The following is a 23,208-nucleotide window of genomic DNA, read 5'->3' as shown; positions in this document are numbered from 1 at the left end:
ACTCCATAACAAAGTGTTTCAAACCAGAGTTCATGGAGAGAAAGATACAATTTTATGTATTAAATCTATCATAAATGTTTAAATTATATTTCAAATAAAATAAATAAGAGAAACCCTAGGAGGAAATGATCACACAAGCTGAAGAAAAACATACAAATATAGATTTAATCTTGGTAAAATTAAAATTTTATTTTTATCATCTAATTTGCGCATTTAAGTTATTCACACTATTTTTAGATTTCTTTTCTTTAGCTCTATCGATTCTGATATTGCAATTCTTCTGAAAATGGTCATCAACTTCTGGATATCTGTTGTATTGATGGACAAAAGAAGGATAACCAATTAAATTAGGTTTGAGTAACTTATCATTATAGAAAAGTGTTTTCTTTTCAGAATAACAGTAATTCATTGTTGCAAATTCGGAATTACATCCTAAAAATTCAATTTTAAGGGAATCAATCAATTCGTTGTATATAACATAAGTAAACACAGGTTGGTCATGAGCTTTTGTCCAACAATCATCCCATCCAACTCGATCTACCATTGTTTCAACTAGTTTCATGAATTGGCGAGCTCCCCCTATTACGGTTCCGCTACAGAGTATACTCTTCTCAGAGAGTTCTTCTAAAACTGTATTGTTGTAACAGGAATTTAACCATTTTGTATTGAAAATGCATTCCTTGATGGGACGATCTTCTGAAATCGCATATAAAGTATCATTCTTAATATTGTTTGAGAAAGGATCGTATTGAGCGTAAGTATCAAACGCATCTGTGTGAAGAATTCGATCAAATTCATTCAAATGTTCCTGAAGGTATTGATAATACCATTCCCATCTCATTTTATGTGGAGATCTCTGCAATCTAGAGGAGACAGAGGCAATTTTAACAAATTCAATTCCACAATCTGTTAAATCCTGGGTAATATTAGCATTTAACGGTACTAAAACAACTATTCGGGCAAGACATCCAACTGATCGAAGTGATCTAGCAAGTATTTCAATTCTATTATACCGATCAGTTGCAAATAATAAAACCAAGTCTTTGGATGAAGATTGTGATGAATGAGAAATGATAGGCTTGCAAAGTTTGCACTTGGGATACTGAATATTAACTTGGTTAATTATATTATTTTGATTTTTAAAAGAAAAAAGCATAAAGCAAGATATAATTAGCAGTGACAAGATGATTATCGAAATTAAAACTACTTGTTTCCGTTGGTTTCTTCTTTGTTTTCGTACTAAAATATCGATTCTGTCACTTTTTCATTCAAAAGACCCGAAAAATTCGATCAAATAAGAGTGCTGCTCATCGGGATTAAGTGCAACATATCCTATCAGACACCTTCCCCAAAATAAATTCGTTCATTCGTTCATTTTTAATGTCTGAAATTGTAAAAAATTGGAAATATCGATTTCATTTTATCGATATGAATTTGTTACTGATTTCCTTGGCATTTTTATGCATTGCTTAATCAGAGTGACAATTTTTCAATACTCATTTCCTCAATCAATTCAATGTTTTTTTGTGAACTTTATTTGTTTGTAAATATTTTATTAAATGTTTCGAATGCAAAGATGTCATTGAGTCTATTTGAAAATAACAATTGAATGAGCTAATTTCAGAGTCTTTTCAATTTTTTCAATTTTCCGCAATGTCAACAAAATCTATTGACAAGCTCGAAAGTTTTTCGAGCCTAGATTTAGGAATAGACATCAGCGAATTACAGAGTCCATCCCACATAAAGCCGAACTCCAGCTTAACTTCTTCTTCATTTCTGAATTCAAGTTTTTCACAACTCGGCATTCCTTTCCCAGATTTACCGAATTACGACGATGATGAAGAACACAAGCGTGATGTTTACAATCCGCAGCAGCACGTTAGTCCATATGGCATAAGTCATGTTTCAAGTTGGACATCAGCAACATCATTTGACGGAGAGCTTCAGAAGTTCTTTACAGATATTGCAAAAGAATCTTCCGAAAACCCAGAAATAAGTTTACTTATTCTTAACACTTGGAATGAGCTTTCCAAATCAGCACCAGGACATCCAGGTGAAGTTCTTGCAGCAAAGCTTAACGAGCTTCCTGAAGATTCCATTTCTCCAACTTTATTAAATCAATGCTTCGCACAGCTTGATGATATTCGAACAACAATATCCTCACCAATTTCAGCATGCTTGTTCTACCAATCCTGCCTTGTTTTATACCAAAAACTTCCAAAAGGTACAATTCTTGGCGAATGCGCACTTGACATCTTCAGAGAATCAATTATAACCGCATGTACAAAAATAGGAGATGAAATCGTTGATTTATACATAAAAGCTCTCCAACTTTCATCAGATTCCGAAATTTTCAAGAAAATTGTCAACAGACTTCTTGAAATCAGAAAAAGATTCAGCACTCCATCCCAGGAAAAGCTATACAACTGTATCATTGAATATCTCGACTGCCAGATCGCAAATACAGTTATTATTAATCATTTGGCCGAGAGTGTTCTCAGTGCGACCAAGATGAACACAGATATAGCAGAAATCGAACTAGTTACTAAAACCAAACTAGTTAGATTCCAGGAACTTCTTTTGATTGTTATCGCAAATAACCAAATCCTTGAGAATCCAAAGGAATACAATACACTTACACCACATATTGAACCAAATCTGGCATATCTCATGCTTTGCAATATACATCCTGATGAAATTCAACCAGAAAAAATTGATTACAAACTGATTGACAATTTCATGACAGTACACAACGTTAATTTGAATGTGAACCATGAGGATCTTTTACTCAAAATTGAAAACATCGAAATTACTGATTGGGATAATATTGAAATTTAATTTTTTTTTTTGTTTATGTTTTAAAATTATAATTATATCTACATTTTTTCCCTTTTTGCATTGTTGAGTGCAGTTCTTCTATCATTAACTATTCTGTTTTATTAACTCAAACAGAAATAAGACATAAAACAAATTCAAGAGGATGCACTATTGAGTGGAGAACATCCATCAATATTTCATGTTTCTTAATTAAGTCCAGCAGAGATAAGTAATCTAACAACTACAAAATGACTAAAATGTGATGCTAAAGGGAGTGGAGTTTATCCTTTTTATTTCATTACTTCCTTAACAACTTCAACATATATAAGATATGTGTCAACTTTGAGATTTCTCTTTGCTCTTAACGATGATGCTTTAATTCATTCATTTCAGTCCAATGTCAATTGTCGCATCTTTTATTTACTTGGAATTCATTATTTTAATTTTTGCCAACATAATATTGCTCTTTTTGTCATAAACTTGAACCATTAACAGTTTCTTTTTAAAAAAGATATTCGGCTTTGCTGTCTCCTGAGTGAGCCTTTTTAGAGTAGATCATTTATTATGTCATTGTTGCTATGAGTATTGGAACTTTTCCAGACTTATTTATTTGAGTATTCTGATGCTAAAGATGAATTCATCCTGATACCTGATCGACAATTAAGCATAGGCTTCTCATTGGAAGCAACTGTAGTGTATATTTAGTGACATAGACTCTTTGTTTTTAATTAATTAGATATTGGAATTTTTAATTTCCTTATCTTAAGGGTGCACACGAGAGGATCATGTAAACTTCAGAATTTAGAACCTTATTTTTAGGCATTATCTTGGCTACCTATTTAGGCTCGAAAAGCAAAAAATATCAAAAAATACAACTTGACTCCATTATGACCCTTTCATGGAGGTAGTTTTTATCCGCTAGTATTTTCCCTTTGAATCTCTTTACAATTCGAAATCAAATTCAAATCTCAGTAGAAGAAAGGAAGAATCGACTTACTACGGTTGTAATACGAATAAATACATATATTTAATTATTTTTATTTACATAATAATTGTTTGAAGCTCATATTCCATCAAATTTTTAAATAAAAACATTAAAATGTTGAAAATGTTCATATATTTTAATAGGGTTTTGGCACTTTATTGAGGAATTACTACATACATAGTCGAACTGAACTTGATATTTTGAAATTTAAATTATTTATCAAAATTAAAATTTAACTTGAAATTTATAATTATTTAGTCATATTTTGCATAATTCTAAGTAGATTTTGTAAAAAATCAAGAAAGAAAAATTTTAACGTGCATTATTTTTTCTTTTTTATAATAATACATATTATTATATAATTAACATATTCATAATGTTTCACCCTTTCAAAAATATAATCCTCCTCCTCTCAAATAAACGTACATACGGGTGGCCTCTTTTTTCAAAAAATTAAAATTTGAAATTTTGGGCTCAAATATTAGAGATTTTTTTCAACCTTCAACGATATATGTTGTCTATATCAGACCTCCTTTCTTTTTGATACTTAACATTGTTCCTAAATCTTAGCCGTTAAGGCTGTTGTGAAAATATTTTTTTTTCGAAAAAATTCGAAAAAAATTCTTAAAATTCAAAAATCCCTTAATTCCTGAGGATTTTGGAAAAAAGTTTTTACATGAACATGTGTATATTATATGAAGTATATTGATAAGGTAAAAATCAAATTTTATTGCATATTCATCGAGAAAATAAACTAACGAATCCCTCAAAATTGAGAGGGTAATCCTCCTCCTCTCAAATAAACGTACATACGGGTGCACCCTTAAACGGTCGCCTTTTTCCACTTTAACACCGCAATAATTATACATATTGATTTCAAGATAATTTCTATTTCCTCAATTTTGTCTACCAAAGCCATAAAAAATTTTTTCAGAATTTTTATGGGGAGAAAAAAACTAATCAATCCTCGCATTATCTATTTTGAAAAAGACAGCAGTATAGACGGATCCGGCAAGTTATGCTACATTGGAAAAAGAGGGCAAATAGATAAAATAATTCCATTTGAAAATAAATTACAATTAGATCTTTTATTAAAATCTCCAATAGAAAACACAGAAGATAAAGTAAATTTTCCAAAAATTGAGTTAGAAACAGATCAATTAAACAAGCTAAATCCAGCATTTGCTCAAGAAAATGTTGTAATACAATCAACGAAACTCGAACAAAATACAGATCATGAGGAATATGCCCAAAATGATGATGATCCAGATTCAGTACCAATTATTGTTGAATCATCTATAACGGAACCTGTTATACCAATATCTCGAGAATATAATACCTCTACATCTCAGCTGTATTAGATCAAACACGATATTTGCCATAGAAAGTTCTCTATTTATTTGCTAGAAGATTTTTATCATATATCATTTGACTCTGAAGAAATCTCATGAATTCTATTAGAAAAACATTAGATTTCCTTTAATTTCATTCCTTTATTGTTTATATTTTATTTGTTTTAAAAATGTTTATATTTATCGCCGAATTACCAAAACTTTTACTGTTTGTTGTCTTTATTTTTAATATTTTTAAGCTTGGTTTTCAGTTCTATTATGAATTTCTTTGATTTTGACTGAAAAATAATATTTTCTCAACAATATAACAAAATTATTAGAGATTTATTTCATAGAATAAGGGTTTCGTTTTGCGAAAAAAACGTACAATACGCAATTTCGCTAAAAAAACATTTAGCTAGCAATTTCGACCTTTGACTCCACTCAAGACGTCACTTTTTTAATTTTGCGGTATCATATTTTTGGAAAATCTTTATGAATATTATATAAAAAGTCTCTTTAATATCTATATTTCATATTTTTATCGATTTTTAAAGTTTTCGCGAAAAGTATTCAATTATTTTTGCTATTTGGTCGGGTAAATGTCAGATTTGCGGCATTTTCTGATATGATATTCAGATTCTACGTTGATAATAATGCTTATAGAACCCTCTTGCTATTGTGTCAAAATTGCGAAACCAATAGCAAAAATATCTCGCAATATCAAAATTGAGATATTGGGTGAATTATGCATTATAGAGATTAAAAATCTGATTTGTGAAAACATCTCATCAGTTTCTAGCTAATTCAAAAATCTTTACTATCTTATTCGATTAAAATGAAAAGGGAATAGTTTCATTATGCTTTAAATGACAGCCTTATAATATAATCATAGTTTTCGCTCAATATGCAGCATTTTTTTTTCGAAATCTATGGTCAATGTCCTAAATACTGATTGCTTTGCATTCATATCTCTTACATTTTCTATACCCACATCACTATTCATTGCTATTCCTATCTTTTTCATTTTTGTTTGTTTCTCATAATTTCTCAAAAAACACGATAACTTGATATTTGTAAATATCATACTTTATAACGTAAATAAGAACTTGACCTATTAAGAAAAGCAGTAATGAAAAGAAAATCTGAAATTCATAAAAATTACAAGTTTCTGATGACAATTAGCTTAATTAAACCAGGTACAAGATTATATAATTGTATTTTCTATCCAATTATCCATATAATATCTTATCCAGAAAAAATAACTTGATCAATACCAAATGATTTTTTAACTAGTAAATAAAGTATTTTCTTTACACACACATTGTATATCATAGTTTTTTTTTTTGGTTTCGCAAAACATTCAAAAACAAATATGCTATAAAAGTGACAATTTTAGCAAAACGAAACCCTTACATAGAAGCACAGTAGTCTATTTCTCATTCATATTCAAACTTTAATTTCATTTCATTATTAATGAAAAATAATTTTTACACGTTATTATTATATAATGATTAAGAAATGTAATCATCTGCGTAAGAGTTATTATTTCATCCTAAATATATGTTATCAGTTTACTCGTGATGGTGGTGGAGAGATTCTTCCTGAACAACTTCTTCAAGTGTGTTGAGTTTCTTCATAGCGCGGCGGTGTGTGCCAAGGCGCTTCTTAAGGAATTGACGAGCAGCACGGCGGCGTTCGATCTTGATAAGATCCATTGTGTGGCGCTCGTATGGCTGCCAGCCGACAAGCTCGTGGACGATCTTGCGAGCGAAGTTAACACGCTTGCCAGATGAGTGGAGACCGCACTCACGCTTTGGAGCAAGAACCTTTTGTTGTTCCTCAGACATTCGAAAAGGACCGACCAAAACCGCAAAAGGTGCTTCATCCAAAAAAATTCTTTTTGATGGTTTTAGCTGGAATATCAATTATAGATTATTATGAGACCCGGATTACAAAATATGGCAAAGACAATTTAAATAACGAACTATAATTTATGATATTTTCCATTGTTATCATAAAAAATATATCGCACAACAATCATATATACTAATATTCATATCAACGTAGCAAATATGGCACTAATTTATCGGAGATGATTTAATGATAACGATCTCACTTGCAATTTTCCATAAATAATGATTTTTAGGTACTAGAGAATTAAAATTTAAAAATAGCGCATTATGATGTGTTGCCAATTATAAAATCTTTGATCGAAAAAAGTGTCAATATAAAATGACTCAAATTCATCCAATCGAAAACCCGTTTCCCTATGAAGGTAGGATACTATTACTTACAAATTTACCAAATAATGTATCACCAACACAAGTTAGGGACTTTTTGATCAGCAAAGGCCGTTTATTGAGAGTTGATCTCGAAAAAGACTGCGGTGATAGAATAAGTGGTAGAGGCTTTGCCGAATTCAACAATCCAGATGATTGCCAAAGTGCACTTGATTTAAATGGCACACAGTTTGGCAGAAATTCGATTTATTGCATGGTTGCTGATCATCCACCACCAGAATTAACACGATACTATCTTAGACAGCCTATAAACAGACCTACTCCTGACAAAATACGTCAAAAAATGATTAACGAAATTAACAATCCTAATTACGATCCTCAGGAAGTGACCAATATACAGCTGAAAAAGCGTCATATGTTTATGCGTAGACGACGCACTCAGCAATTACGAAATAGTTTTGGAGAAAATCAAGAATTCGATTCTGATTACTCGGACTACTCAGATTCAAGTTCCGAATCTTACTCTGATTAATATGTTTTTTATTCTACAATGCGCAATAAATACTTTTTTTTTCATGAAAGAAATATCTCATATTTTCTATCGCAAATAGACAATTTAATAGATTATATGCAAAGTGTTATCCAATTAGAACAAAGAAGTAGAGTTATTTATGCGGAAAGAAAATTAAATGGTATAAATATTTTTTTATATAAACAACCGTAATTTGCAAATGATAGATAAACTACACCAGAGTCATATTAGAACAATACAAAGCATGAAACAAACAATCTTATAAGTCTTCGAGAAATTCTAATTAATGTAGTATATTATTAAATAATTATAGATGCATGATACATAATTCCATTACAATGGAACATGATCCTACTGTGAAGCACATTTTCTTGCAATAGTAATGAAACCTGAATTTTCAAGTGTTCTAACGATGTCAGCAGTTTTAACTGATACAGGCTTTTCTGTGTCATCTCTTTGATGGTAGGCAACACAACCATCAATGATGTAATGTAGGAAAATTGTTGTTGCAATTTGGACTTGCTCTCTAACTTCTGGTGTGGATAGACCATACTCTGATGCTATTCTCTTGAAAACGTTGGTTGTTAAAAGTTTGTCCTTTTCAGATAATCCGAAGTGACCAGGATCGAAAGTCATTCAAAACGTTTGAAGAAAAAAAGTGGAATAATATTTGATTGATGTTGCATTGGCTTTCATATTATATTATGTGAATTAAATGAAAATCTTCCAAAATGCTTATTGGCTATTCAAATGCCCAATCAATTACATCCATTTCATTTAAACTATTATCTTCAGCACTACAAAATGGATTCTTTCGAAGTAAGAAGACATGCTTGTAGCTCTTTTATTTACGATCATCGGAACTGATATTCAAAATATTTAATTAGATGAGCGATCTTAGTAAACAATATGCCAATGGATCAATGTACTCCAGAATTGAACAATCGACCTTTCATTTACAAATTCTCTTTCATCTTGCCATAAAAATACAAATTCTATCAAAATTGAGAGCGTCAGAATTAAAAATGTTTGAAGGAAAAAACATTGTTATTGGCATAACAGGAGGAATTGCAGCTTACAAGATGGCTACATTGGCAAGTATGCTTGGAAAAACCAAAGCATCTGTTCATATCATCATGACAGAGAATGCTGAGAAATTCATTACACCAGTTACTTTCGAAGCACTTGTAAAGACAAAAGTACATGTTGATACATTCGATAGAGAATACCATAATACAATTGCACATATTGAACTCGCAAAGAATGCAGATATATTTTTAGTTTCACCAGCTTCTGCAAATTTCATTGCAAAAGCATCACATGGTATGGCTGATGATATGCTCACAACAACATTTCTTGCTGCAAAATGTCCAAAATTTGTAGCTCCAGCAATGAATACAGCAATGCTTGAAAATCCTATCACACAAGATAATATCAAAACATTACAAAAGTATGGAATAGAGATCATACAACCATCTTCTGGTATGCTTGCATGTGGAGATGTCGGAAGCGGAAAAATGGCAGAACCAGAAGTTATATTCTCATACATAGAACGTGTAATTGCCCGCAACAAAGATATGATTGGAAAAAATGTTCTCGTCACAGCAGGAGCTACGCGAGAATCTCTTGATCCAGTCAGATTCATTACAAATCATTCTACGGGCAAAATGGGGTTTGCAATTGCCAAAGAAGCAATGCTTCGTGGAGCTAACGTAACAATTGTTAAGGCTATGACTTCAGCTCCAATTCCTCCATTCGTCAAAATTATTGAAGTAGATTCAGCCGAACACATGTTCGAGAAAGTTACTGAAATATCCGACCAGATGGATATCGTTATTAAAGCAGCGGCAGTTGCAGATTACACGCCAATTGAATATTCAGATGAAAAAGTCAAAAAGAAGGACGGAGACCTTGAAATAAAACTCAAGAGAACAAAGGACATATTAATGTATTTAGGAGAACATAGAAGAGAAAATCAATTTATTTGCGGATTTTCAATGGAAACAGAGAATTTAGTTGAGAACTCCACACTTAAACTAAACAAGAAGAAAGCAGATATGATCGTTGCAAACAATTTGAAAGTCCAAGGAGCTGGATTTGGTACAGATACGAATTTGGTAACCTTAATAACAAAGGAGGGAGCTCACGAACTAGAAATGATGTCAAAAGAAAAGGTTTCTGAGAAGATTTTTGACAAAATTTTGGAAATGATGAAAAAATAACTCCAAATATTTCATTATAAAGTAAAAATATATTGTATTATTCTTATCTAAAGTAATTCATATATTTACAAGCTTTGCAAATCTCGAAATTGAAAAATAAAAATTCCATAATTTGAATTCAAGAAATATTGAATAATGACATAAGGTGTAAAACGTTTTCATAGACGATTAAATTATCAATGAACAAAGATTTGTAAAAAATAAAATTTTGTCTCTATAAATTAAAGAAATGTCGAAACAGCATCCGGACAGCGACACGAGTGCGATCCCTGGAATGTTCCCTTGTGTTTGGTTGACGCATCGGCCGAAAATCACGAGACTTCAACTATTAAATCAACCAAAATAATGTCAAAACCGCCACTTTTTGGCCAGACCTTAGCGTTCGAATAACAGTTGTTAATCCTTAAAATCGTTTCGATGTTCGTACATGACAAGGCGCAGATTAAACACACTTAAGCATGATTTTCACGATATTCTGGAAATGGCGAATACTTTTTTGACACGTAAATTTACGATATTATTTTGACAATAATAAATTTATACTCAATATGGAGTTCTCATTAGATAATTTTGATATTCCTGAAACATACAAAGCTGAGCTCCTTGAAAGGCAAAAGAGAGTTGAACTTGTAAATCAAATAAACCCACAAAATTATAAAGAAATTCATCAACAACTAATTCCACTATTTCCACAGCTTCCCCAACAAGTTATGGGATTCTGCGAATTGTTTATTGTTGTATCAAAGACAAAATCTCATGTATTGTATTATTCAATGTGGGTTTTATGCCAATTGCTTCAAACACTACCTCCAAACTCACGTCCAATGCCTCAAGATGTTCTTGATTCAAGTACAGAAATATTCTCTTACTTCGTTAAATTTGGAATTTTTTCAACAGCCGAATATCGTCAAAATTTCGAAGATATATGCACACGCGGCCAATCATCTGTTATCAGCTCTCTCATTATCGTTAGCTCAGTATTCGATAAACAAGATATTCTTAACTTTTACTTAGCATTTGACAGCAAGCCAACCACAGATTATTATCTTACAAACTGGGGAACAATGGGAAGCTTGAGATCTACAAATCCAACAGCTTTGCTCGATGAAACCCGTGAAGAAGAAGATAAACCAGAGTTATCGAAAATTAATAACTTCTTAGATCTTGCTGCTGATAATTTCAAGGAAGTTTCATCAATTCTCGAATGCAAATGCAAAACAAACAACATTTTGGCAGCTCTTTTAAATGATGATATTGATTGGTTCATTAAACACTGCAATAGTGAAAATCCAGTTCTTGGAAACCATAAATACGAGTTTTTGAATAGATATTACGGTATCGAACCAACATCTCAAGTTAATTTGATTGCCGCCATGTTTAATTCACCAAAGATCCTTTCATACTTGATTTCTCGTGGAAAACCTGATCATAAATTGATTCAGCTTGCAATTATCGTTGCTATCAATGGAGATTTAGAAAATCTTAAGCTAATTGCTTCAAAGATCCAACTTCCATCAGATGTATTGCTTTATTCATTACCAACAACGAGCATTCCATGCTTAGAATTCCTTGCAGAAAATGTTTTAGGCAGAAGAATGGTATTTTGCACTCAAGACTTAATGATTGACCAAAAATATACATATCCACCTCTTTCTATGGCCTACATCGTCCAGAAAATGAACATTTCTATTAATTTCTTCCAATGTTGGATATCAGAATCCTCATTAGAAGACTTATTCAGCTTGTACTTACTCCATCATGGCGCTGTATCCATTGCTCATTCAGATCTACACACAACTATTGACTTTTTGCTCAATCGCGGCCGTGATGATGTAATTAAAGCTTTTCTTCAGCGATCGAACTTGGAACACCTATGGACAAAGCTTGTACTTAGGCTAGAGCCACCGAATGATATCAGATTGATCCAAATTGTCAAAGAAATTATGGGAGAAATTCCAATGAGAAGTTTAATCACTGTTTTCGCCCAAGCAATACAAACAAGGTCCGAATCACAAGTCAGAGCCTTAGTTACATGCGGCGGAAACGATTTTCTCGAAGAAATTGTGACGACCACCGGACTAACCGTTCTAAACTTGATCGCTTTCAACTCAGATCCATCAATTATGAGTACGATCATCAGGAGAGGCGGTGCAGATATTAATAATACAAAACATCCAGGACTTGCAGCTCCGATCCACTTTGCAGCCTGTAGGGACGATCCTGGCATGGTTACTGCATTGCTGGCATTCCATGGCCTCGATTTGAATCGATATGACGGTTATAATCGAACTCCGTTAGATATTGCCTACAATCCAAAGGTTGCACAAGTAATTTACAACAATGGAGGCCGTTATGGAACAAGGCCAAGGTTGGATAAGTACAATGAAAGAGATTTCATTAGATCTAATATTTTAATGAAGATTTCGACTTCACTTGGGCCACTTTCCAAGTTTAACGCACTTTTAATGAATCCAAGAATAGAAACACAGTTCAGAGTGGCTCTTGCAGTGAATAATGGCGGTATGAAATTTTCAAATCTTCCTGGCGGAGATTGCAAGTTTGCAACAAGAACTGTACCAATCATTAGAGGTCCTTATAGATTTGGTGACCTCGGGGCTGATGCTGGCAACGTATATAACTATAATTTAGTCAAGGAATCGAGTTACGGAGGATATGGAACAATTGGTGGCAGAAAAGTTAATCATCACGATTGATTTTATATTTATTTATTATTGTTTTACAATGTTTATTAAATATTCATTTTTTAATCAATTTTTAATCTAGAATTTGGCCTAACATTCATCATCTGATACAAACAGATCATAATTAACTGCTTTACGTCCTTATTTGATTATTTCTGTTTTGATATTTTTCATATTTGCCTTTACATGCATTACAATTCATTTTTTGCATGCTTTGATAAATGTGCTTGACGAAGAGAAATGGACATCAGGTACGAAGTTTTTCTGAGTTAACACTTTCTCTCAAAAATGTAAATTCCGATCATTTTTTTATATGATTTCTTTTATACGAAAGGGCATGATTCATTCTAAAGCTAAGCATGTGGATGATTGAAGTGATGATAGAAGTAATAACAAAATCACTCAAGATTATAGATTGCTCTCATTTTTACACAAGCAATGGGCTGAATTCTTCGATTCTTCGATTCAGCACAAATCTTTCAAAAACAAAGATCACAATCTCAATGTTTCTGTATCAAGTAGTTTTTATATATCGCTTTGCCTATTTAATTTCCTTAATACCACAGGAGCAATTCGTATCACAGACACAACAAACAAAACCCTTAAATTTCTCATTGACACTACCTCATTTGATGAATGCGCACACCAGAGTGAAGAAGGTGGCTCTTTATACTTGAATACTAAGTATGGAGAATGTATTCAAGACAGAATCTGCAGTTATGGCTCTAACTCACCAACCTTTGGTGCATATTGCAAAGTAGAATCGACAATTTTCGAAGCAACTTCCTTGAAAAATTATTTCCTTGATTCTACAATTACTTTAAGTGGCGATGAAAATAATAATGGGCAATTCAATATTTACATGATGGGTGGCAAAATAAATATGAAATCAATCAATGTTTCTAATTCAAAACTGGTATATAGTAGCATTTACAATATTTATTGTGGCAATCTCTCAAACGTAACATACTCGACTTTCTCAAACAATACATCAGAAGACATATTTTCTGGTCAGGCATATCATGCTGGATATCAACCTCAAGATTTTGGATTTCAAATATTTTTATTTAATTACTTTCAAAACAATTGTCCTGTCCTTATTTATTCTAAACGTCTAGATATGAATTTTATTAATTGCAGCTTTTATCGAAATAATGCTAGTTTCCTTTTTAATCTTAATTCTATCCCACCAAAAAAGATTCAAGCTCAAGGCTGTTATTTTGAAATGTTGACCTCCTGCTCTATTGGATACGCATCAACAAGAGAAAATGCAGGATCCCTTTATTCAAGAAATCGCCATTTATCATCTGGATTATGCTTTGCAGAACTAAGACTTGAATTTCCAGAGGAAAAAGAAACAATAGAAGATGAAATCAAAATTAACTCTAAACGAAAACATGGCTTTAAAATTATAGTTCACCTTGCGCTTCTATTATCTAAAAGTTAGTTTTAATTCCATTATTTATTAGTTTTCAAAAAGGTAATCCCACGAAAAGTGACACCCTTCTTCTTTTTTCCTAGGGTTACTGATCGCTTCTTTTCTGCTCGTTATGGCAGAGATGAAAGAAATGATTGGTGGAGCCTAATTTATTACTCCAATTAGCAACTATCTTGTAGAGTATTCTTAGTTGTATTGTCAGTTATTCTCCAGCATTATGCAATTTAAAATCAACTTCGTTAATTTTAATTATATTGCAACTGTACTCCTATATGGAGATAACATCAAGATTGCACCTGCCAAAGCCCCATATTAAAAATCGAAATTTTGCATCTCGAAAATGCAACGACAGAATTCCTCGTAATTTTGAGTTCTTACGTCGCTTATGATATATATTCAAATAACTTGAATATAGAAAAAGTTACTAAAATTTGAGAAAATTATTGCAATAAGAAAAAAAAAGTCGGCTTTTAGATATAAATTACTTATAAATTACGATGACATCTATAATGAGTGCACAGTACCGAATATAATTGTTTGATATTTCTGATTTTAATTTTATACATTTTGATTGGAATAGTCATAACTCAAATATAGACAATAGTTACTACAATTATGCGAATATAGTGCGTTTCCATTCATCTATTTACTTGTTGTTGTTGAAATAAAAACTTTATTATTTTACTATCTTAAAATAAGAATTTTGTTATGGAAATAATATTTCCAACAGCAATCATGACATTGCATCAACTATAGAATGAGTTTTTATCAAATATGATATCAAAATCAAAAATTAGATGTTTTTTATGAGTAAAAACGATTTCATTTGATGATTTGATTAATTATACAATACTTTGATTTTCCAAATTTTTTTCAAAATTGATTTTTTGAAGAGAAAAATCAAATTTTTAATTTTCATTTTTGAATTTTTTTTGGAATTTTGAGTTGATCAATTAAGCAGAATGAGTAATGCGAATGCTTTTTATATATCACAGAGTGATGAGTTAAAGGCAAATTTTAAAAAATTATTTTAAATCACAAATATCTTTCTTATTATCCTTTTTTCTAAAAAGAATAGTACTAAGCATTGATAAAGCATGATCTGTATTAGTAAAATACTTGAATGAAAAGTGTAAAAGTAAAGTTTTTATTCAATTTTATATTAGATCTAAACAAAAAACTGCATCATATTAATATTCTAGTCGAGAGATGAGATTTTGTTCGTTTTTGTTAGAATTCAGTATACATTGTAATCTTGAATTTTATATATTACTTGAAATTATTAACAAATGTGATGTTTTGCTTCGATTTATGATTAATTTTATTAAAGTATCTCGACATGTATCTTGAACAAGATCGTTTCTTGAAGAACTCCAAGATTTTTAAGAGACTTCTTACGAAATTTGATAGATGATAAGAACCACCATTTACGCAAAATGGTTTATTAGAATATAAAATAATTCTGTAGTGATCCATTTTCATTTTACTATTTTCAGTCAAATCCTCAAAAGTAAGAATTCAAATCTATTATTTACCTGATAAACCGGATATTACATAATAAACTATAATCATGTAAGCTGGGAATAATATGGTTTTATTCAAAAGCTCCAATCATACTTAAATTTGAAATACAAATAATGAATATTGATATTTACTTATATTTGAAATTAAATTTGATATGTAAATCATAACGTGATAATTAATTGATAAAAATTATGGAAATTAAAACGTATTTCACAAATCTTTTTATTCTTTTAGTAACTTTTCAAACTAAGATCATATCATTCATATTTGGGGCCTACTGATTCTGTTTATCTTATTTATTTTGAAATCTGTCGTTTAGATCTTCGTGGGATCACCTTTGTTTTCAATGCGCTATTGTGGTACGACAAATTCTTGTTATAGACATCTTCATTGTTATACAGTATTCTTTTATATATGATTGATTCAAGCTCATGTGGAAAATGCAAACATACAAAAGATTAGTGGATCTCTTCATTTGGAATCATATTTTATGAATCATCGAAGTAATAATATATATATGGTTCATATACGCATTTATGACAGTTTTTATTGAAATTTCCTAAAATATCCTCAATATCATAAAATTTTGCATGATCTTAAATTCAATAGTTGTAAAGTGAATGGCTCGTTCTTTTCTGAAGGATGCCTATCGAAGTAACTGATCCAGCAGCATTCCGTGATATGGTCCGTATGCTTTCAACAAACGTTGATGGCCGCCGCCCACTCTACCTTGCTCTTACAAACATCTCTGGTATTGGCCGCAGATTCGCATATGCCGTTGTTCGCCGCGCTGGCCTTGATCCACTCCGCCGTGCTGGTACACTCACACCAAAGGAAGAAGAGCTCATCGTTTCTATCATCCAAAACCCAACAGAGCACCAGATCCCAGTTTGGATGCTCAACCGCCGCTTCGACCGCGCTACAGGCCAGAACACTCATTGGGTTGCTACAGATCTCGGTGCTAACATTCGTGCTGAAATCGAGCGTATGAAGAAGATGCGTATGAAACGTGGTATCCGCCATGGTCTCGGCCTTAAGGTCCGTGGCCAGTGCACAAAGTCTACTGGCCGCCGTGGTGGTGCCCTTGGTGTTGAACGCAAGAAAGATTAAACACTTTTTATTGGAACGAAATTTACAAAATTTTAAAATAACAATCACTACAAACATTACTACAGCCTTCGTACCCTAATAAGACATATCCCAAATATATCACCAAAGGTTTTGATTGAAATTTCAAATCATAAAAGTGCGAAGGAGTTTGATATGAATTTCAAAACAAATCAAGCATAATCAATAAATCACTCTTCAGATCAACAAAAATAGCACTATCATGAAATTCAATCGAAAAAGCGGTTTGGCCCTCCTTTACGATGTCTGCTGAACTCGCCTGCGTTTACGCCGCCCTTATCCTCAACGACGATGGTATCGAGATCACAGCCGAAAAATTAAACACCCTCATCAAGGCTGCCAACGTCCAGCTTGAGAACTACTGGGTTGATCTTTTCGCCGATTACTTCAAGAACCACGACGTCACAGAGCTCGTCAAGAACGGCGCTGCTGGTGGTGCTGCCCCAGCTGCCGCTGCTGCCGGTGGTGCTGCTGCCGCTGAAGAGGCTCCAAAGGAGGAAGAGAAGAAGGAGGAAGAACCAGCCGCCCCACTCGACCTTGGTGACATGTTCGACTTCTAAAGCATGTCTCGTTTTCTTTATTACAAAACAAATTAACTTTTTTTATAAAATTAATTCATACATATATCGATAATTATTTAAACACATAATTATCAAGATTTGATCACATCATTTTCTATCTCAATAGAAAGTTGATCTGTGTAATAAGTATTCCAAAAATAATCATGAATAATATTTTCAATATTCAAAATTCTTTTGATAAACACACCTTTATCATTTTGGATATAACCTTGTTAATGACTTGATATTTGCAAATCCTCTTTGACATGATTTGCTGATTTTTTTTTGGATTTTTGTTTGTTTAGAGCTACACCATATTAGTCAAAGCTCCCAATATGAATAATTAGAGTTATATTTGAAGTGTGGTCCTCATTATTATGATTAGTGGTCAAGTAACAGAATACAGGCTTGCTGTTTTTGGTCTCCAAGGAGCTGGAAAAACGAGTTTTGTTAAGAAAATATGCTATGGAGACATGGGACAAACAGAACCTACAACAGAAGAGTATCAAGATACTGCAATTTTTGATAAGACATTTGTATATCTTTGGGACTTTCCACAACAATATGTTAGCTCGTCTAATGCTGATGACATAATTATTGGCTTTGGAGGAGCAATTTTCATTATCGATGCTACTCAATTATCAAAAATAGAAGAAATCAGAGAATACTTTGAAGATCTTATGAAGTCTCATTTAATTAGTGATATTCCTTTTATATTCTTATGTACGAAAATGGATTTAGTTGAAGATGAAACACAAGTAAAACCTACAGTTATTGTTAAAGAAATCATGAAAAATACAAAGAAATTCCAATGCATTCTATTCTCCTCAAAAACAGGAGAAGGAATTGATCAATTCCAACATTGGATAGTTAACTTTGCAAAACCTGCATTCCAAAGTAATTTCAGTCCAGATCAAACTAGTAGTAACTTTGTTAGTCAAACAAACATGAAAGTTCTTAATTGAAAATAAAATTTGTTTTTTATTCTTTACTGAGTTAAAATAGTTCAATATTATAATGTATTTAGTCTTTAGATCATTTAATACTTGCTTATTCACATTTAAAACCAATAATATTTTAAATATATGTTCATTTCTTACTATCCGTCAATGTATAACATATATTAGAGTATTTAGGAATATACTAGTATACATATAGCTCCTTGCATTTAATGCCCGAGAAATTGTGTAAAATTAATTTTCAAATCAAATATATTTTTGAAAAATGGTTGCAAATAAGGGTTTCGTTTTGCTAAAATTGTCACTTTTATAGCATATTTGTTTTTGGATGTTTTGCGAAACCAAAAAAAAACTATGATATACAATGTGTGTGTAAAGAAAATACTTTATTTACTAGTTAAAAAATCATTTGGTATTGATCAAGTTATTTTTTCTGGATAAGATATTATATGGATAATTGGATAGAAAATACAATTATATAATCTTGTACCTGGTTTAATTAAGCTAATTGTCATCAGAAACTTGTAATTTTTATGAATTTCAGATTTTCTTTTCATTACTGCTTTTCTTAATAGGTCAAGTTCTTATTTACGTTATAAAGTATGATATTTACAAATATCAAGTTATCATGTTTTTTGAGAAATTATGAGAAACAAACAAAAATGAAAAAGATAGGAATAGCAATGAATAGTGATGTGGGTATAGAAAATGTAAGAGATATGAATGCAAAGCAATCAGTATTTAGGACATTGACCATAGATTTCGAAAAAAAAATGCTGCATATTGAGCGAAAACTATGATTATATTATAAGGCTATCATTTAAAGCATAATGAAACTATTCCCTTTTCATTTTAATCGAATAAGATAGTAAAGATTTTTGAATTAGCTAGAAACTGATGAGATGTTTTCACAAATAAGATTTTTAATCTCTATAATGCATAATTCACTCAATATCTCAATTTTGATATTGCGAGATATTTTTGCTATCGGTTTCGCAATTTTGACACAATAGCAAGAGGGTTCTATAAGCATTATTATCAACGTAGAATCTGAATATCATATCAGAAAATGTCGCAAATCTGACATTTACCCGACCAAATAGCAAAAATAATTGAATACTTTTCGCAAAAACTTTAAAAATCGATAAAAATATGAAATATAGATATTAAAGAGACTTTTTATATAATATTCATAAAGATTTCCCAAAAATATGATACCGCAAAATTAAAAAAGTGACGTCTTGAGTGGAGTCAAAGGTCGAAATTGCTAGCTAAATGTTTTTTTAGCGAAATTGCGTATTGTACGTTTTTTTCGCAAAACGAAACCCTTATTGCAAACGAAAACTCCATCTAATAGATTCCATTAGCACTAGAATTCACATAGTTTCAATTTTTTTTTATTTGATGGATGGTTGATTAACACAAATATTTGATGATCCTGGATTTGATCTTTACGACGTATTTGATATTTCAGGACTTGAGGAAATATGGTCAATTTCATTCAAAAATTTTAGAAAAAAAAATTATAAATTATCCAGCAATTTTTCTTCAATGGTATTGTTTCAACTTAAGAATCAAATCCTTCAGAGGATTAATGACTGCAAAACGTGCGAAAAGGTTACTCTAACAATCAATAACGTCGAATTCATCATTAACAAATACTTCGCAGTTGCGATTTCAAAAATGTTTTATGCAAACTATCTTTTAGACAATAATAATGTCAATATTGATATTACTACAGAAATAGAAACGCAAGATACATACAATATCTTGAAAGACATCCTTCAATATCGGAAAAGAGACGTTGAATGCGACGAAAGTGTTTGTAAAGATCTCTTTCATATTGGAGTGAAACTTGATATTAATGATCTAATTGAATTTTACAAAAATCATTTCATCGATAATACAAATATTGATATAAATAATTGTTTTGATTTACTCGAATTCTATTTCGACATATCTTCAGAAGAAAAGACAAATGAATGTTCAGATTTCATATCTTCACATTTCTTTGAAATCGATGAGAATAAATTCAAGACGATATCTAAGAAAGTTGGATTTGACATTGTCCAAAGAATAATCAAGAGTGATAAACTGAAAATCAAAGATGAAGATTCATTAGCGAAATTTGTCATTTGTCTTGCAAGAGAAAGTGAAACATTTTATCAACTGATTGAACACATTCGATTAGAGTTTTGCAGCAAACAAATAATTGATGAAATTCAAAACTTGAGTAACGAAAATAACTATAATATCATCATCAGCTCATTCCATGATTCATTATTGCGATCAAGACCTCCAAAACATAATTATATTCGTTACAATATTCAAAACGAATTTTTACAAAATATTTCTGAACTAGAGAAATCAAACGATTTCTCGAATATATATAAATTCTTAGATGAAATATCAAAAGACGATAATCGAATTATGTCATCAATTGCATTCAATGAACTTGCAGAAACAAAAGATTCAGACGGATTTTATATTATTCATAAAGCTGCACAAGATGGAAAACTCAGACTTATTGAACGCCTTGTTGAACATGGTTTTGATATCGAAATCAAGAATAATAATGGAGAAACTCCACTCATTAGAGCATCATATAATGATTATCTTGAAGTTGTTCAATATCTTATCTCAGTTGGAGCAGATAAAGAAGCAAAGAATAATGATGGATATACTCCACTCATTTATGCATCACAAAATGGTTATCTTGAAGTTGTTAAATATCTTATCTCAGTTGGAGCAGATAAAGAAGCAAAGAATAATGATGGATATACTCCACTCATTTATGCATCATTAAATGGTCATCTTGAAGTTGTTAAATATCTTATCTCAGTTGGAGCAGATAAAGAAGCAAAGAATAATGATGGAGGAACTCCACTCATTTATGCATCATTAAATGGTCATCTTGAAGTTGTTAAATATCTTATCTCAGTTGGAGCAGATAAAGAAGCAAAGAATAAATATGGAGATAATCCACTCATTTTAGCATCAGAAAATGGTCATCTTGAAGTTGTTAAATATCTTATCTCAGTTGGAGCAGATAAAGACGCAAAGAATAATAATGGAGGAACTCCACTCATTTATGCATCATTAAATGGTCATCTTGAAATTGTTAAATATCTTATCTCTGTTGGAGCTGATAAAGAAGCAAAGAATAATGATGGATTTACACCACTCATTATTGCATCATTTTATAGTCATCTTGAAGTTGTTAAATATCTTATCTCAGTTGGAGCTAACAAAGAAGCAAAGAATAAATATGGAAACACATGTTTTGATTGCGGAAATCGTGTTATCAAAAAATATCTGTCTTCAATATGATTAATTAGTAAAATTAATTATAATTTATCATTTGAATAAAAATTTCAATATACAGTCTCCCGAAATACTTATTGCTGTTGTGACAAAGCTGTCGAAGGCACGATAAACATGTCAAAGTTTTAATAAATGAGGGAAATAATGATATACTATTCAATTGTAACTTATGTTGTCTAAAATGAAAGAAATTTTAATCACATTTGGAAAATCTAAATTTGATTCATGAAATTATTATTCCTTTATATGAAACCATTAATATTTGAACAATAAATTCGTAAGTAATGCATTCAAAATTTACATACTCTATTTCAAAATTTTTTACTTCCCAAGAAGTGTTTCGACCCCAGACCTCAACGCCCGAGCATGTGGCTTGGTGAGTAAATATCATGTAGCATAATAAATATATTGGTATTGTTTGTTATCGAATCTATCACTTTTTACACTCAAATATATTTCAAATCGTTTTTCATATCGAAATTTTCATTGTCACTTTGTATATTAATAGATATGTGGATATATAGAAAGATTTTAAAGTATGAAGATCATATATGCATGCAATTTTGAGAAATTTGCAAATTATCCAAATATTAAAAATTTAATGAAATTATGAATCATAAATAAATGTAACTTATAAAAACATCCATATTTTCTTTTTAAATTCGGGTTTAATTTTAAGAGAATTTTTCAAAGGTTTACTTCATCACAATTTTTAAAAAACATACAAAAAAGAAGTCCTTATTATGTTAAACATAATGGTTAGGAAATAAATTTACCCTTGTCAGACGATTATTTTATTTTTTCAGATAAATAATCGTATTCCTGGACTAGGGACTTCCACAGTAACTATTTTTACAATATATACTTTCTATTTCTGCAAGAAAAATTACCCTTTTCTATCAAATTTTCTGTCGAAACACTTCCCATCTTCTCTCAATTTTAATTCATCATTTCAAATTTTTTGTTTCGCGGAGTACGAGCCATCAGAGCAAGATCATACTTCACGAATGCTACATTGAGAAGATCGGTATGATGTCATATCGGAAAGTCCTCTTCGAACCAAATAGTTCCAGAGCTCATCAAAAGATTTTAAAAAGTTTTATCACTCCAAGCATTATTGCGTCGAAAAAGCTTATCTGCATGGAATTGTTCAATATTAGCTTTATGATTCCAGACATTTCTTTCTTGATGTGAATTTTTCATCCTGAATTGTTCAAATTTGAAAAATTTTTGTTCAATCTCGGTTATTCGATAAGAATAATGTGCGCACTAACAATATCATTCAGATAGTTAATAGTTAATAGTTAATGCATAACAATTTACTAAAAATCCTCAGAATAACCAAATTTCAAAAATGACATCAAATATTCTCATTTTAAAGCTTAATAAGCATACAAATTGTCAATGGAGTTCTTATTCTTCAACATGAATAAAATAACAATA

The 23,208-nt window shown here is 31.1% G+C and overlaps 12 protein-coding genes across 12 annotated transcripts, besides 1 other annotated feature; 9 read left to right on the top strand and 3 right to left on the bottom strand.

The window, feature by feature from the left end:
- Positions 1-97: 97 nt before the first annotated feature.
- On the bottom strand, positions 98-1,237 carry TVAGG3_0318020 (uncharacterized protein; the record flags this gene model as incomplete). The annotated part of the gene is made up of 1 exon (XM_001314708.1): positions 197-1,156. One exon carries the CDS (start codon positions 1,154-1,156, stop codon positions 197-199), a length of 960 nt encoding a protein of 319 aa, XP_001314742.1.
- A 416-nt stretch (positions 1,238-1,653) lies between these two features.
- On the top strand, positions 1,654-2,868 carry TVAGG3_0318010 (uncharacterized protein; the record flags this gene model as incomplete). Its single annotated transcript, XM_001314707.1, has 1 exon — positions 1,654-2,838. One exon carries the CDS (start codon positions 1,654-1,656, stop codon positions 2,836-2,838), a length of 1,185 nt encoding a protein of 394 aa, XP_001314741.1.
- A 715-nt stretch (positions 2,869-3,583) lies between these two features.
- Positions 3,584-4,625: a mobile genetic element.
- Positions 4,626-4,743: 118 nt separating this feature from the next.
- Positions 4,744-5,345, top strand: TVAGG3_0317990 (uncharacterized protein; the record flags this gene model as incomplete). The annotated part of the gene is made up of 1 exon (XM_001314706.1): positions 4,744-5,163. One exon carries the CDS (start codon positions 4,744-4,746, stop codon positions 5,161-5,163), a length of 420 nt encoding a protein of 139 aa, XP_001314740.1.
- A 1,220-nt stretch (positions 5,346-6,565) lies between these two features.
- Positions 6,566-7,075, bottom strand: TVAGG3_0317980 (cytoplasmic translation; the record flags this gene model as incomplete). Its single annotated transcript, XM_001314705.2, has 1 exon — positions 6,708-6,983. The coding sequence occupies one exon, from the start codon at positions 6,981-6,983 to the stop codon at positions 6,708-6,710; it is 276 nt and encodes a 91-aa protein (XP_001314739.1).
- Positions 7,076-7,368: 293 nt separating this feature from the next.
- On the top strand, positions 7,369-7,933 carry TVAGG3_0317970 (RNA-binding domain, RBD family-containing protein; the record flags this gene model as incomplete). Its single annotated transcript, XM_001314704.1, has 1 exon — positions 7,369-7,908. The coding sequence occupies one exon, from the start codon at positions 7,369-7,371 to the stop codon at positions 7,906-7,908; it is 540 nt and encodes a 179-aa protein (XP_001314738.1).
- A 74-nt stretch (positions 7,934-8,007) lies between these two features.
- TVAGG3_0317960 (uncharacterized protein) lies at positions 8,008-8,550 on the bottom strand (the record flags this gene model as incomplete). Its single annotated transcript, XM_001314703.1, has 1 exon — positions 8,260-8,544. The coding sequence occupies one exon, from the start codon at positions 8,542-8,544 to the stop codon at positions 8,260-8,262; it is 285 nt and encodes a 94-aa protein (XP_001314737.1).
- A 224-nt stretch (positions 8,551-8,774) lies between these two features.
- Positions 8,775-10,611, top strand: TVAGG3_0317950 (phosphopantothenoylcysteine decarboxylase / phosphopantothenate--cysteine ligase family; the record flags this gene model as incomplete). The annotated part of the gene is made up of 1 exon (XM_001314702.1): positions 8,934-10,130. The coding sequence occupies one exon, from the start codon at positions 8,934-8,936 to the stop codon at positions 10,128-10,130; it is 1,197 nt and encodes a 398-aa protein (XP_001314736.1).
- A 50-nt stretch (positions 10,612-10,661) lies between these two features.
- Positions 10,662-12,965, top strand: TVAGG3_0317940 (uncharacterized protein; the record flags this gene model as incomplete). The annotated part of the gene is made up of 1 exon (XM_001314701.1): positions 10,679-12,844. The coding sequence occupies one exon, from the start codon at positions 10,679-10,681 to the stop codon at positions 12,842-12,844; it is 2,166 nt and encodes a 721-aa protein (XP_001314735.1).
- A 3,453-nt stretch (positions 12,966-16,418) lies between these two features.
- TVAGG3_0317930 (Chain S Ribosomal Protein S13p/s18e) lies at positions 16,419-16,955 on the top strand (the record flags this gene model as incomplete). Its single annotated transcript, XM_001314700.2, has 1 exon — positions 16,437-16,904. One exon carries the CDS (start codon positions 16,437-16,439, stop codon positions 16,902-16,904), a length of 468 nt encoding a protein of 155 aa, XP_001314734.1.
- Positions 16,956-17,141: 186 nt separating this feature from the next.
- On the top strand, positions 17,142-17,543 carry TVAGG3_0317920 (translational elongation; the record flags this gene model as incomplete). Its single annotated transcript, XM_001314699.2, has 1 exon — positions 17,165-17,482. One exon carries the CDS (start codon positions 17,165-17,167, stop codon positions 17,480-17,482), a length of 318 nt encoding a protein of 105 aa, XP_001314733.1.
- A 316-nt stretch (positions 17,544-17,859) lies between these two features.
- TVAGG3_0317910 (Golgi to plasma membrane protein transport) lies at positions 17,860-18,447 on the top strand (the record flags this gene model as incomplete). The annotated part of the gene is made up of 1 exon (XM_001314698.1): positions 17,860-18,447. The coding sequence occupies one exon, from the start codon at positions 17,860-17,862 to the stop codon at positions 18,445-18,447; it is 588 nt and encodes a 195-aa protein (XP_001314732.1).
- Positions 18,448-19,982: 1,535 nt separating this feature from the next.
- Positions 19,983-21,889, top strand: TVAGG3_0317900 (ankyrin repeat protein family; the record flags this gene model as incomplete). The annotated part of the gene is made up of 1 exon (XM_001314697.1): positions 19,993-21,771. The coding sequence occupies one exon, from the start codon at positions 19,993-19,995 to the stop codon at positions 21,769-21,771; it is 1,779 nt and encodes a 592-aa protein (XP_001314731.1).
- Between the last annotated feature and the right edge of the window lie 1,319 nt (positions 21,890-23,208).

This window comes from Trichomonas vaginalis, chromosome V, assembly GCF_026262505.1.
Source record: "Trichomonas vaginalis G3 chromosome V, whole genome shotgun sequence".
NCBI lineage: Eukaryota > Parabasalia > Trichomonadida > Trichomonadidae > Trichomonas > Trichomonas vaginalis.
This window is presented reverse-complemented; position numbering and strand designations above follow the sequence as displayed.